The following is a 13157-nucleotide window of genomic DNA, read 5'->3' as shown; positions in this document are numbered from 1 at the left end:
ATGATAGAAACACATACAAGATACTTGGAAAAAAATCAGTCAAGGCTCAAGTGCGGAAACAAATCCTGATATAACTTCAGTGCAAAAGTACAAACAATCTTTAAATACATCCAAGTTGCAAAGCAGCATCAAGACAGTAACACTGAAACATACGATATGCATATGCAAACATTCACTGTAGTGCGTGTACGGGCTGTGAGACGTCACAGCTGGCTCAGCGTCTTGCGGAGTGTGTGTCGGTGTGTTATCTCATGTAGTGTGTAATGGCTCGTAATGTATAGAGAAGGGCTGCCTGTAGCCGGGCTTCCATCACTATCAGGTTTGCGTGAACCTGCAAAAGAAAAGAGGGGGAGAGAAGGAAGGACAAAAAAAATTAAAGAAAGAAAGAAAAATGTCATTACTTTTAGGTCACCGGGTGACGCACTTTCAAGTCCTGTCTGTAAACCTCTTTCTCTGATGACATTTAAAAGGGAAGGCAAAGTAAAGACATTCTGAAAATGTCAAAGTTTTCTTCCTCGTTGAGAGGGTACCAAAGACGAGTTAGAATGTCAAATGATTTGTGGCTGCGGATGTCAGGTCAGGTGCATTTTCTTGAACCCGTTCATACCTTTTCGGAGTGTCTGAAGTGTCTCCAGAAGGCGTGATAGATGCGAGCGGTGGTCTGCTCGGGGTGACAGGCCATGGTTTTAACGAACACCTTCAGAGAGCGCTCCAACAACACGTTCACGCTGCCGTAGTCGTAGTCGTCATAGCTGCACGGGCAGGGACGACCAAGACAACAGAGGAGATTACTGACACAGCGGCGAGGGTTTAAATCTAGGTGATCGTGCGATGGCTGACAAAGATGGACCAACCGTATCCCGTAGAGACAGTGGATGTAATTCCACAGAGCTTTCCTCAGAGTGTAAGTATCCACACCTTCATGCATGGCCATCCTGTGATAAGTCAAGTTGCACACCACCTGCAAAGATTTGTAAATCCATGTACAGCCTACAATCAGATCAAGATGCAGAGGAACAACCGAGCCGTCTCGTTTGCTGGCCGAACCACTTAATGGAACATTTCATTCTTTCTCTTTACTCGTTTCTTTTATCATGAACAGTGACAAACGAGCCAGCGTGTAGGATTCCAAATCACTGAGACACGAGGGCGAAAGACTTTGCTTTGAAAAGTTTCCACTACAGTTGCTCAAACCTTTGCATCAGCAGCTCTTGACATTTCATACCTTTTGCAATCGAGCCATATTAGTCAATGTCAATTGTTCCTCTTACTGTTTCAGGGTCAGTGTTTATAAACTGTAAGCGGTTGGACTGAAGAAAAGATTAGTCTTCCGAGGCGATTTCACTCAAACAACAGAAACTGCTCAGGTTTTCTTGCAAAAACACTGACTATAGACGAGTCTGCACTGGGAGCAATTGCTCTATAATATACATGGAGCCACCACCCACTTACTTACTTATAATGGAACAAACATCTACATCATCTCCTCTGCATCTTAGTTTCAGATTGATTGTGTGTTACTGTGTCAGTGATATACTGTACCTGGAATTTCTCATCCAGGAGCTGACCCATGTCGGGCAGTAGTCTGTTGACGAGAGAGAAGCCGTGGTCCTCCCATGAGTAGTCCTGAGGATGAGATGCCAACATTAACCAGCAGGTCGACGGAGCAAAGCACCCACTACCTACTGCGCACTGTGAATCTGAAGATGTAAAAAGGATTCCATATTCAACTAAGAACTGAGCACAAACAATGCTCCGAACTACCTGTGCTCTCATGGTGGGTGGTGACTGCTCTCCCCTGGGAGCAAAGTCCTCATATCTGAACTCTGGCTCCTCCACCAGACACAGAACGAGGTCAGGTGGAGCGCCCCGCACCACCGCTAAACAAACAACACAGAGAAAGAAGCGAGTCAACAAACAACACAGTGTCGGAGTGACGCTGCGATAAACAGCCGTATTTGTACCTGTTGGTATGCTCTCGCTCCGCTCCCTTTCAAACCGAGTAACCATCTCCTCCTGCGTGCACTCCTCCTCCTGCTGCTGCAGCTCCACCATTCTCTTCATCAGCACCTCCACCTCCACCGCACCGTCCACCAGCTGACAAAAATTTAAAAAATAACAATGTCTTGAGGCGACAGTAGTTTGTTGCTTAGCTGGAAATCAACAACTTGAACTGAGGCGTGTCTTTTTTTTTCTTGCTCAACTGGTGTGTCTGATGATCCAAAGCTGGAATTATTCAAATATCTCCACACCCTGTTGTTTCCAACATCTCAGACCTGTTGGACACGTGATGAAACTCACCTCCTGCCGGCAGTCCTCATTAGCAGGGCTGTGAGGGCAATGAGGAGGGTGAGTGGGCGAGGGAGGCTGGAAAGTGTAACCTCCTACGTGGTCAGGCTCAGGGCTCAAACCACAGCCCCACACGAAGGAGCAGAGCGAGTGAGCGTGGGTCATCAGAATCACAGCGTGGATCAGTTCAGCCAGCGACCAGCGAGGCTCTGCTCCGGGAGAAACCAACTCCTGCGGGGCACAGGGGCAGACGGTCGAAAAGTGTCAGAAAGATGGATTGCTGGAAAAAGTGGCAGAAAAAGTGCTAAAAGTGTTCAACAATTTAAGAATTATATTTCTAAACGGCAAAGAAATACAAGGAATTTCAACATCTACATCTGAACATGTTCGAGAAAGGCCTGAAGAGACCTACATGTACTCTGTCTCTGGATGCCGTATTTGGGCTGAAATCAGCACACGTGTTAAAACTCAGCAAAAACATCCGTCAGTGACGATGGACGACGATGCGCATGATGTCAACTGAGTTAGTTTAGATCACAAGATAAATCACACAGAGTCGCTCTGGAGCGGTCATAGATGCAGAAGCAGAAACTGAATGCATGAAATCACATCACTATTATGTAACACAGTGAGAGCAAAAGAGACTATTGGAAGGAGACGCGGAGCGAGTGGGCGAGTAGGTGAACCGGCTGACCTGGATGTGCTGCTGTGCAATGAGCCAGGGTCTGTGTGCCAGCAGCTTGTTGAGTGTTTGCAGACTGCGGAGTTTGGTGGGAGCGTGCTGAAGGCCTCCCAGCCAGCCCTCCTCGCCTCCAGCCTCCAGGAAGCCTGTGCTGTGCTGCTGCACCAGATATGAACAGTGGTGACGGGCCGCAGCCTGCAAGACACCAGGAAGTTAACAGAAGGAGAGGGAAAAACAAAAACCAACACGCGCCTTCCATTTAAAAAAAAAAAGAAAGAAAGAAAAACACGGATTGATCATTGGTGCATAATGAGAAAAAAAAGAAACTGCTCGGGCTAATGAATGTCAAGTGTGCCGAGGTTAAAGCGACTGGTGAGCTGGAAAAGGCAGATCGCTTTGGGTCTACTGAATGTCATGTCTGAAGTGAGAGGAGCAGCTAATGTGATGAATACATGAGCAGCGAGAGTCATTAAATATTTATGCAGCAAGCTGCTCGGCAAACCTGTTAGAGGTCTGCTATGATACAGTGGCTGGAAGTCCCTCAGAACAAACCTGCTTTTCCCTGGTTTATTTCTTATTCATTCATTATTATTCTCAACATTTTTCTCAACTTTTCACATGTCTCCAGTATCCACGACTTCAGGCCTTTATTACAGGCAGCATCTGCCGAAGAAATTCCTTGCATTTTAAAAATCAAACAATTGTCTTTGATTGGACAGGGATAGCAAAGAAATCTCTCCTAAAAACCGAGGACTTAAGCCGATATCGACACTCCTTAATATCTGTTTAACGATCATATATTTAGGATGTTTTACCATGATGGAAATGTAATGCCTCCAGTGACGGGGCAAGGGGCCGTCCAGCTCCAGCAAAGCATGCTGGGTCCTCAGGAAGCAGCTAAGATAAGCTGGGTGGAGCGCCAAGACCATGGTGAGATGGTCAACCCGACCCAGTGAAAGAAAAGATTCAATGAGGATGTCCTGGTTCGGCCCGTCTATCAGCATCTGAAGAGCAGAAAACAAAAAAACTCAAATTGGCGTTCAAAATGTCAAATCGGACCTGCGACAAACTTCTTCTCGCGGAGACGCGTGTTGACTTGGATTTACCAAAGAAAAGAATAAGTAAGCAGATCTGTGAAGTAGAGAAATCTCCACAGCTGCTGTAAGAGTGAGTCACACACGACACCAACGTCATCAGCTTTGGCAACACAAGTCTAGTGTTCCCATAAATGCCCATTGGCTGGAGCACCTTCGACTGGATTGCTTCATATCAATCAAAAAGGAAGGAAAATAAGAAAGAAGGACACAGAGAGACGGATCAAACTGGACCAGTGTAAGGTGATCGCAATTATTGGAGCGAATGGTGCTAATTTCACACAATTGTTTCCTTTTAATAGTATAATGAAAAACTTAAACTTTAGTTTTTAAAATGTAAAGTCTTCTTCCTTTTTTTCCCCCCCATTTGGAAATCAGATGTCTCAAACTGCACGTACCTCTTTTGCAGGAATAAAAGCACTTGGACCAGAGGCCAAAGCTCGGGGTACCTCCACCCCTTCCTCCTGGAGACGATGAAGAAGAAACAAGATAGTTAGAAGACAGCATTTTGTTCATTTGATCAGTAAATCAGATTATTATTCAAATATTACATGGGTCTTTTTTCAATTTAGAAAATAAATTAATCGTTTTTTCGTCTCTGCAAACAATGTCATTACCATGTTTATTCTGCCTGGTCAGCAGCCCAAAACAAAACACACCAAGTGTCACTATTGCACAACCCAAAAAAAGCCAAGAAATCTTTATTACATAGAAGCAAGAATGAGGAAGACTTCATCTAGAGCAGAGTCAATAAGCCTATACCTACTTGGATCTGGATCAAAACATTACAATGTTTGATGCGATGTAGATTGAAAATGAGAAATGTACCAACTACAAACACCAGTTCGTTTTCTAAAGAGCTGCAATCAAACACTAAAAAGATCAATTCAATATCTTCAGGGAGCTTCACCCTCCCCTTTAAACTCAGCTCGACCGACTTTGACTGTAGCAGCTGTGCTGTAACCGGACGCTCGTGTCAAAACGACTTGCCCATGAAGTTCACAAACCACGAGTTCAACTCACCGACATTGGAAGACCGAGAGCGAACTACTTCGAGTCACTGCCTGCTCCTTCCTACAAAAGCTAAGTAACCTGCTGCAGTCTGCCTTTGTCTTTCTTGAAGCCGCATAGTGCTGTGAAAGGACGCGAGGAGGGGCGTATGTATGTCTCAGCTGTTTTTCCGAGCGCCGGGAGGAGGCGCGTGCGGCCCGCCCGCCTGCCTGCGCACACCTCAGCCGGTTCTTGCATCACCTACACTTGAGCGTCTGATGAAATATCCCGCAGTCTGGTGGTAATGAAAACTATCACCAACTGATGACCAGCTGCAAGGTCGTTACGACCCTGTGTCGTCCACTCTTTGAATTTATAAGACGTGAAAGCAGTCGCATGAAAAATAAGGCGAACTCAGCACTCAGCCTGCTGACATATCTGTCCCACAACTCTTGTTTCTGCGCCTTTATTAACAACATAAAGCAGAGAAGACTGACATTACCTTTGCGGTCCGGAGCAGCTCGGTGGCTCTCAGCCGTACCTCCTGCAGGGGACACGAACCGGAAAGCCGAAGTAGATGCAGAAGCGTTTGTTTACTCAGCCGTGCCGAACCGGGCCGGTCAAAACCTAAACACACCAGAACCTTACGGCTCAGCTCGTCCAGAGCCACCGTCCGCTCCTCCTCGTCCCTGCTGCACAGCCGCGCTAAGGTCTTCGCCGTCGGGCCAGCACCGAATTCTGACTCGGACTGGTGGCGACATGGACGGTCAGAGCCGGACATCTGTGCTGGTTTGTCCTCTCCATTAGCCTGGCAGGTCAGGCCTGTCATGGGATTACTGGCCATGTCCTGGTCCCTGTGAACTCCTGGGTCTAGGTACCAGTCGTTCCCGAGCCACAGTTAGCTCAATTTAAAGGTAACCGTTAACGGTTGCTTGATTCAAGCATTGGTTTATATCTCTGCCAAATTATCTGTTCTGGAAATTAATAATATCGACGAGTCACTCCCCTTTTTCATCCCCGGCTACCTGACCGTGTTGACTGCCTACCGGTTAGCTCTCTAAGCTAGCCTAGCTGCTGTTAGCAGATGCTGCAAAGCGATTTAACAGCGCATTTAAAGAGAGCTCATTCATATAAGCACTGCGAGTCAGTGGTTTCTGTTATATCTGGACTCACTGGAGACAGTTCAGTCTAATTTACATTTGTAATTTGTTTGGAGGAGGCACCGAGAAGGATTTTCTGATGTTATTCGTTGCTTCTGTTCAGATGTTGGAGAGCCTCTTGTGCAACGTCATCGTGACGTAAGCGAAACTTTCCACTGATAAGCTCTGCAAGAGGCCGCTTAACATGTAAACATCCCAACTGTGAACTAATACCATTTAATCTGTATTTTGTATTTTACATAAAATAAACGTGCTCTAGTTTTTGGTTTATGTTTAGCTTAATTATCTTATAACTCTGCCGTAAAAAAAGGGCCTCAGCAACACAGACCAGAGGCTCTCCAGGCTTAATAGTGAGGGACAGATTAAGAAACAAAAAAAAACTTTCAACTTTTACATCTCCTTGAGGTTGTTTTGTTGCCCCGGTTTTGTGTTTGTTTTCTCCTTTTGATAATTCAACCTTTCACATTTTTGTGAGCACTCCATATGAGGTTTTGCCTTAACTAAACCAGACCGGACCATTCAGAAATGTCACTATACTTATACATTACAATATGTTGTAAAAGAAAAAAATCATAAAATGGTTTTCTCTGATGTCTGTAATGTGTTACAAACCTCGTAAAAAAAAAAAAGTGCAGTTAGATTTTCTAAGTTACTTAAATCTGTTTGGTGAGTGAATCACTATGGAATCTGTGAACTCACTTAGTACATTTCTGAACACTTCATAGAAACTAAGACATTTGTAACTGATGTCATCCAGCTAATCAAAAATAATTAAGTTCTAAATAGTAATTTGACAGCACCTTTACTTATGAAATCATATTTGATCATCAGAATTGTTTCTGTCATTAAGCAGATTTCTAAGCAGCCAAAAACTGTTGCAGCTTCCAGAAAGGACTCGGCACAAAACTATGTATTCAATTTAGATTTTGTTCACGTAATGTTGCTATGTTTATCAAAAAGAGCCACCAAGATCATTCGTGGCAGAAAATGTAATCATCGATATATTAAACTAACCAAATAGAACGCATCTTTGTATAATTACCAGTATGTGCCCATACATTTGTAGTTGAAACCTGAATCTCGCATATAATTGTTTTACAATTTTGTTTACTTCCCAAAACACTTTTATTTAGGAAAATAAACATCACTTGTGTATCCATATCATCAGACATAACTCTTATATTAATTTACTTGTATATAATATAACTTTGTGAGGGGCTTAAAGAAGAGAGTTGAAGGAAGAAGGGAAAGATGACAGTAACATAAACAAGTGGAGGTGATGTGCTGCTCCGTTTGACATGACACACGATCCTTCACCTCTGGGGTTTCAGGAACTTCAACTTCAAAAAACAAAGCAAAAAAAAAACCTTCAGTGTACCGTCACCGTTTCCCTATGAGGGAAGACTTTTATTAACAAACATAAAGGCATGGTCCCCGTGGTAACAGGCGGTTTGTATCCCAGGAGACCCAAGGGGAGGAAAAGGGTGAGGAAGGGGAAAAGAGGTGGTTTTGGAGAGCTTGGGGTACAAGCAGAGGTGTGGCTTCACACACACACACAAACACACACAGGGGTTCCTCTTCAATCTTTTACTGGAAGTAAAACGAAAAACTGTGTGTGTGTTTTCGGATGTTTAGATGAGGAGAGAAGGATGCGAGTCCTCAGACGATTTTGTTCTCCAGCAAAGCGATCCTCTTTGACATATTCTCTAGTAGGTTTTTGTCAAGGGCAGAAACAGTAAAGACGGTGAATAAAAGAGACAGAAACATTAAACACTTCCCACCTGATATCAAATCCTCACTCAACAAAAAGGATATTTTTCTTTGTTAGTGCCTGGAGGGCATCTTCCACTTTCTTTTGGAACTTTACAAGGGAGTCACATTCACAGGGGTCCTCATCTGCGGAATCAAAAGGCACAAGTTTCCTTTATCAGCATACACAGTGAAATAGCATCTAATAATGCTAACATTCATAAACTTTGCCTTTAGTGGAACGTTCCTACCTTGACAGATGTTAATCTGCAGCTTCTTGGCAATCTGGGTCATGGTCTTGAAGTCAGCGGTGTAGAAGTAGTGCTCTCCAGTCGGCTCTGAGGCGATCTCTTTCAGCTCATTCTCAACAGCATTACCAACTCCAACAGCATACATCTTAAAACCTGCAATGCATACGGACGTTCAGTCTTAAATATACATTCTATATTTCTAGTTCTAGTTTCCCTACACACGGGGAATTAGAGGTTATCTTCACTCTTCCTCTTACCATTGTCCTTTGCCTTCTTAGCGGCTTCTCCAATGTAATCCTGGCTGCGTCCATCAGTGAAAACGATGCCCACCTTTGCGACTCCAGGCCGGGCACCCTGACCAGGACTGAAGCTGTTTCTTGTCATGAAATCCAGAGCCTGGCCTGTCATGGTTCCCCTCTCCATGTAGGCCATCTTCTTCACGGCGTCTTTCAGGTCCTTCTTGTTGTTGTGGCGACCCAAGGGAAACTCCTGTGATGGAGCAAAATCAGGACGCTGATACGAGAGGGAAAGATGTGGCTTATTCTGGTGTAACAAAAACTGACCCATACCTGTCTGACAGTGCTGGAGTACTGCACGAGCCCAACATGAGCCTTGCTCTCAGAGACGTCCAGTTTGTCGATGATCTGGTTTATCCACTTCTTCACCAGCTCAAAGTTCTCAGGACGGACGCTCTTCGAGCCGTCGATCAGAAACACAACATCTGTCGCGGCGTTGCTGCAGGCTGGTAATGTAAAAAAAAAAACAAACACAACAGAGGATTTTAAGTGTCTGCGCGTTGATCCCTCTTGGGCAAATACCTTCAGACACATACACTCACCACTGCAGCTACGACCATCATCCATGAGGGTAAAGCCATCTTTGCAGGCACACTTGTATGATCCAGAGGTGCTGATGCATACCTGCTCACAGTCGTGATCCCCAGTGGCACACAGGTCCGACACTGTGTCTGCGTGCGTGCGGAACACACACGTACACACAGTAGCATACGTAGGAGTGCACACAATAAGGGGGTGGGTGGGTGGGGTTAGGAGGAGAAATTAAACTATGTCAGTTTGAAAACGGGAAATTCTAGCACAGATTTTTAATGATCCACAGTGACCTGCAGCTGACCTCAGCAACTTATCGTATGTCAGGGATGATGCATGATTTCAGTGGATCCTTAAAACAAACAGATGGAAAAGGTTGGAGCAGCCTTAAACAAAATCCGATTTGTCTTCAGCGCCGTTTCTACATTTAAAACACAGGCTCGTCCAAGTCCATGCAACTTTGCCCTTGGATGAAACATCTGCAGTGAGACTGGCTGCTGCAAAGCGAGCAGCAGACAGCAGTGGAAACTGCTGCAGACAGAGCGCCGAAGGGCATCAGTAATTAGAGGTTTTAATAATTATCCCTAATGGATTTATAATTACAGATAGATCAGTCGCGCCTCTCGGTTATGAGAGAGTTGACTGAAGAACAGGAGCAAATCTCATTCCAAAAGATTGTTTTCTGCCCCAATGTCGTCATGCACTGGAAGTTTTAAATGACTGGATCAATATACTGCAGTCTTGTTGTGGATAGAGGACAAAAGGGAGGACAATAAATTGGAATAAAAGATGACAGTCCTGACACCTTACCCTCAGTATGGGGGGGGGGCACCGGACACTTCTCCACAGGGATGAAGTCATGAATAACAATGTCCAACTCTTTAATTTCTTTAATTTCATCTAGCCTTGACTAATGTCTCTTTCCTGCTGCTGCCTTTTTTTCTTTTTTCTTTTTATTGCAAACATAAGTGAATTAGTATCTCTAATCCTCTGCCCTCTTACCACAGAAGGCTTCCTGGAACTTCTTGGTGAGTTTCTCAATGACACTGTAGCTCTCCACATAGTCCACATGGTCATCCAGTGGTTCACTGGCCATCTGCTTCAGCGTGCTCATGTCTACACGTCCCACACCGATGGCGAAAATCTCAATGCCTGCATCTCGTGCACGCTGAGCCACATCCTTCACGTTGTCCTGAGGGCGACCGTCTGTCACAATAATTGCAACCTGTGAAAGCAGAGGTTTAAGAAGATGATACGAAGTGGCAATCAAGGTTGTGCAATCGGAATAAACTGGTTTGTGAGAGTGTATAAAATGCATGTTGGACCTTGCTGATATCGGGAGATTTGACACGAGCGCCTTCGCCCTCACTGAAGGCAACATTGAGGGCGAACTGGATGGACAGGCCAGTCATTGTTCCAGTGGACAGGGGCTCGATTTTGGTCACAGCCCTGATCAGCCCAGCTTTGGTGCGGTAAGTCTTCAAGGACACCTATAGTTCCATCACAGCACAGTGAGCTGGGATCGGTGAAATAAAATGGTGGAAAACACATCTATATCATATCCATACCTCGTTCTTCACGCGGCTGGCATAGTTGACGACTCCCACACGGGTGGCATTGGGTCCAACATCCAGCCCCTCAATGACTTTTGCCAGAAAGACCTTCACTTGCTCAAACTCTGATGGCCGAACACTACGGCTGCTGTCAACGATGAACACAAGGTCTGTGGGGCGGGTCTTGCACAGACCTGATGCTACACAATGAAAAATGCAATTAAAGACTCATCTCCTAATAATAAAGAAACATTTTATACATTTATAAAACATTAATCGTGATTTTGTTCTCTAAAAAAGTAAACGGAGATAGAAACATTTTTAGAGTGGGAGTTGTAGGAGGGGTTAAGGGAGAATGGGAGGGAAAGGGGAGGGCAGAGAGAAGATGTATATGAGTGGAAGTGGATGGAAACAGAAACAGGAGGAATGGAGGCAACGTGGGTGGAGGGAAGAAAGTTATAGATGGAGAAAGAATTGGCCAGGAAACCTACTATGTTCGTCTTAATTTATTGGATTAACAACTAGCATTTTATCAGCTTGACAAATTCAACAAATGAGTTCAATAAATGCAGATATTTCTCCCGAAAAAGCCTCAAATTCTGAGCTGGAAACACCTGATGGGCAAACCACGTGTGTTTATAAGGTCTGAATTTTGCTGATGATAAAGAAAGAAGAGCACAGACTTTGGTGGACTTGTCAAAATTAATTGCTGCTATACAAAAACGTCCAGCATCTGATAAATATCACTGATCTCCCTTCTCACCCTTCACCTCCCTCCCTACAGTCGTCATAAAAGCAACAGTCGTCCAAACTGTGCAAATACACTCTTTAAAGCTCCCACCGCGATTACAAAAACCACAATTGGCAACACTAACTAACTTATCTCAGTCAGGTCTTTTACTCACAATAAAAGCCCACAGAAAATACAAAGACCTTTACAGAAAAAAAAGGACTGTGTATTCCTTTTAACAACACTAATAACAGTGCTCAGACATGGATTTAAACCACTTTCAAGCTTTCCCACTAAAACCACTCTGTAAATTCTCTGAGCTTGTTCTCCTAAGTGGATCGGAAATCACCGGAGCAGCAACTTTACACACAGCCATTAACTTGAGAAAGAGTGCATTCAGAATAAAGGTGTCAAATTTTAAACAACTGGACAAGTGGATTTCGGTTTATCAATTTTCCCACCAGTTGAGGCCAGAGACCATCTACTCGCTGTAAAAAACTGCATGCTGAAAATAGAGAGGAAGCAGTGTCCCATGTGGTGCATCAAATCTGGGGTTAGGCTCAGGATTTAGGGGTTAAAGGTCAATCTTACCCATGGCAGCGGCTGTGCGAAGGTCCAAGGTGGCCTGCGCTCCCACGAGGCCGAGCAGCAGCAGGAAAAGCGGCGGGGAAGGTGTCATGGTGACAACTAAAGGCGGGGGTCCGAGCGCGGCCGCAGACGGTCCTACAGTGAGAAGCAGAAAGGAGACAGAGCAAGGCGAAGGGAGTTCCAGGCGACGGGGATGGCCACAAAGTGAGACTAAGTGACTCTGCGTTGCAGGTTATCAATGCTGGAGCTTCACACACTCAGCCCACAAACAGCCCCCCCCACCACAGCTACAGTGCCTCTCCGTGTAAATGCGCGCGTCTGTGGGAAAGAGAGGGAAATACCTGCTCTGGGAGGACCTAAAACGGTGGGCAGGGAAAGACAAACGCACCTTGATACGATCAGTATGGACAGGTAGGTGTGTATGTGAAAGTAGTACATTCGCCTTGTGTGTGTGCTTGAGCCCCTTCGCGTGTGTACAGTATGCGTGTGTCTGGCTGGGGGTACAGGAGCGACTGGGGTTTGGTGTTGAGGGTGCGCCAACGTTGCTGCCCGAGGTTGGATTTGGCCAAAGCTCAAATAAACACCAATATGAATTCCTCTTTTCTCTCCATGTTCCCTTGTATAGCAAACACACATTTATGGGGTGGAAGTGAAGTTGAGCCACCGTACACAGCCCACAGTGTTCCCGTACGCGGTGTGTGTGCATTTTTGTATAAATTTAAGCATACAAGCCATTTCCTGGCTTCTTCAGTTGGTGTGACTAAATCACGAGTAGCACTTTGTGAGATTTCTGTCACTTCAGTTTCTTTCTGTCATTCTTAAAACATTACACTTCGTCATCTTTCGAACCAGTTTTACCACATAGCAGATCGTACACAGATACTGTTTAAAGGTAACAAATGTGGATTTTTAAAAAAAAAGCATCAGATTTTCAGTTTGAACCTCGTTTTCTCGTCTCCATCGCTGTCCTCTGCACTGTCAGGTAGGCAGAGGGCCTCAGTGGAGTAAACAGTAGCAAAACACACTTTCATCAATGAGCTCACATACACATCTGTAATGCCTCTACAGAGTCCACATGCACATTAAACAGAGACCCCTATTTTCCCCTCCAACATCCCACTCCACCCGACCTGCTCTATCCTGCATTCCTCTGTAACACCCCCCCCCCCCCCTTCCTCCTCCACACATACGCACACCATCCATAAAACCCCCCAAACAAGCTGCAATTGAGGGGGTAGTCTGGG

General features: G+C 45.0%; 3 protein-coding genes across 6 annotated transcripts in view; 1 reads left to right on the top strand and 2 right to left on the bottom strand.

Annotated features, from left to right (window-relative positions):
- The window catches only part of zcchc17 (zinc finger, CCHC domain containing 17), a 190822-nt gene that overhangs the window by 76528 nt on the left and 101137 nt on the right, over nt 1-13157 (top strand). The window lies entirely within an intron of this gene.
- sesn2 (sestrin 2) lies at nt 47-6343 on the bottom strand. Of its 2 annotated transcripts, none has more exons than XM_072370502.1 (11): nt 5558-6343; nt 4464-4529; nt 3787-3975; nt 2984-3166; nt 2302-2520; nt 1965-2097; nt 1765-1880; nt 1543-1626; nt 855-961; nt 608-752; nt 47-331 (listed from the first exon to the last, which is right to left on the bottom strand). In XM_072370502.1, exons 1-11 carry the CDS (start codon nt 5897-5899, stop codon nt 245-247), a joined length of 1671 nt encoding a protein of 556 aa, XP_072226603.1. In that variant the 5' UTR covers nt 5900-6343; the 3' UTR covers nt 47-244. The 2 variants fall into 2 exon arrangements, with proteins under 2 accessions (XP_072226603.1, XP_072226604.1); XM_072370503.1 differs by lacking the exon at nt 5558-6343 and adding an exon at nt 5089-5216.
- matn1 (matrilin 1) lies at nt 7267-12771 on the bottom strand. Of its 3 annotated transcripts, none has more exons than XM_072370720.1 (10): nt 11917-12771; nt 10611-10795; nt 10368-10532; nt 10045-10267; nt 9054-9182; nt 8785-8957; nt 8473-8704; nt 8216-8368; nt 8031-8111; nt 7267-7924 (listed from the first exon to the last, which is right to left on the bottom strand). In XM_072370720.1, exons 1-10 carry the CDS (start codon nt 12002-12004, stop codon nt 7875-7877), a joined length of 1479 nt encoding a protein of 492 aa, XP_072226821.1. In that variant the 5' UTR covers nt 12005-12771; the 3' UTR covers nt 7267-7874. The 3 variants fall into 3 exon arrangements, with proteins under 3 accessions (XP_072226821.1, XP_072226822.1, XP_072226823.1); XM_072370721.1 differs by having other exon boundaries at nt 9054-9176; nt 11917-12770; XM_072370722.1 differs by lacking the exon at nt 9054-9182 and having other exon boundaries at nt 11917-12769.

Source organism: Leuresthes tenuis, unplaced genomic scaffold (assembly GCF_036924035.1).
Source record: "Leuresthes tenuis unplaced genomic scaffold, fLeuTen1.0.hap1 SCAF_18, whole genome shotgun sequence".
Lineage (NCBI taxonomy): Eukaryota > Metazoa > Chordata > Actinopteri > Atheriniformes > Atherinopsidae > Leuresthes > Leuresthes tenuis.
The sequence above is the reverse complement of the archived record's forward strand: the minus strand, read 5'-3'. Positions and strand labels throughout refer to the sequence as shown.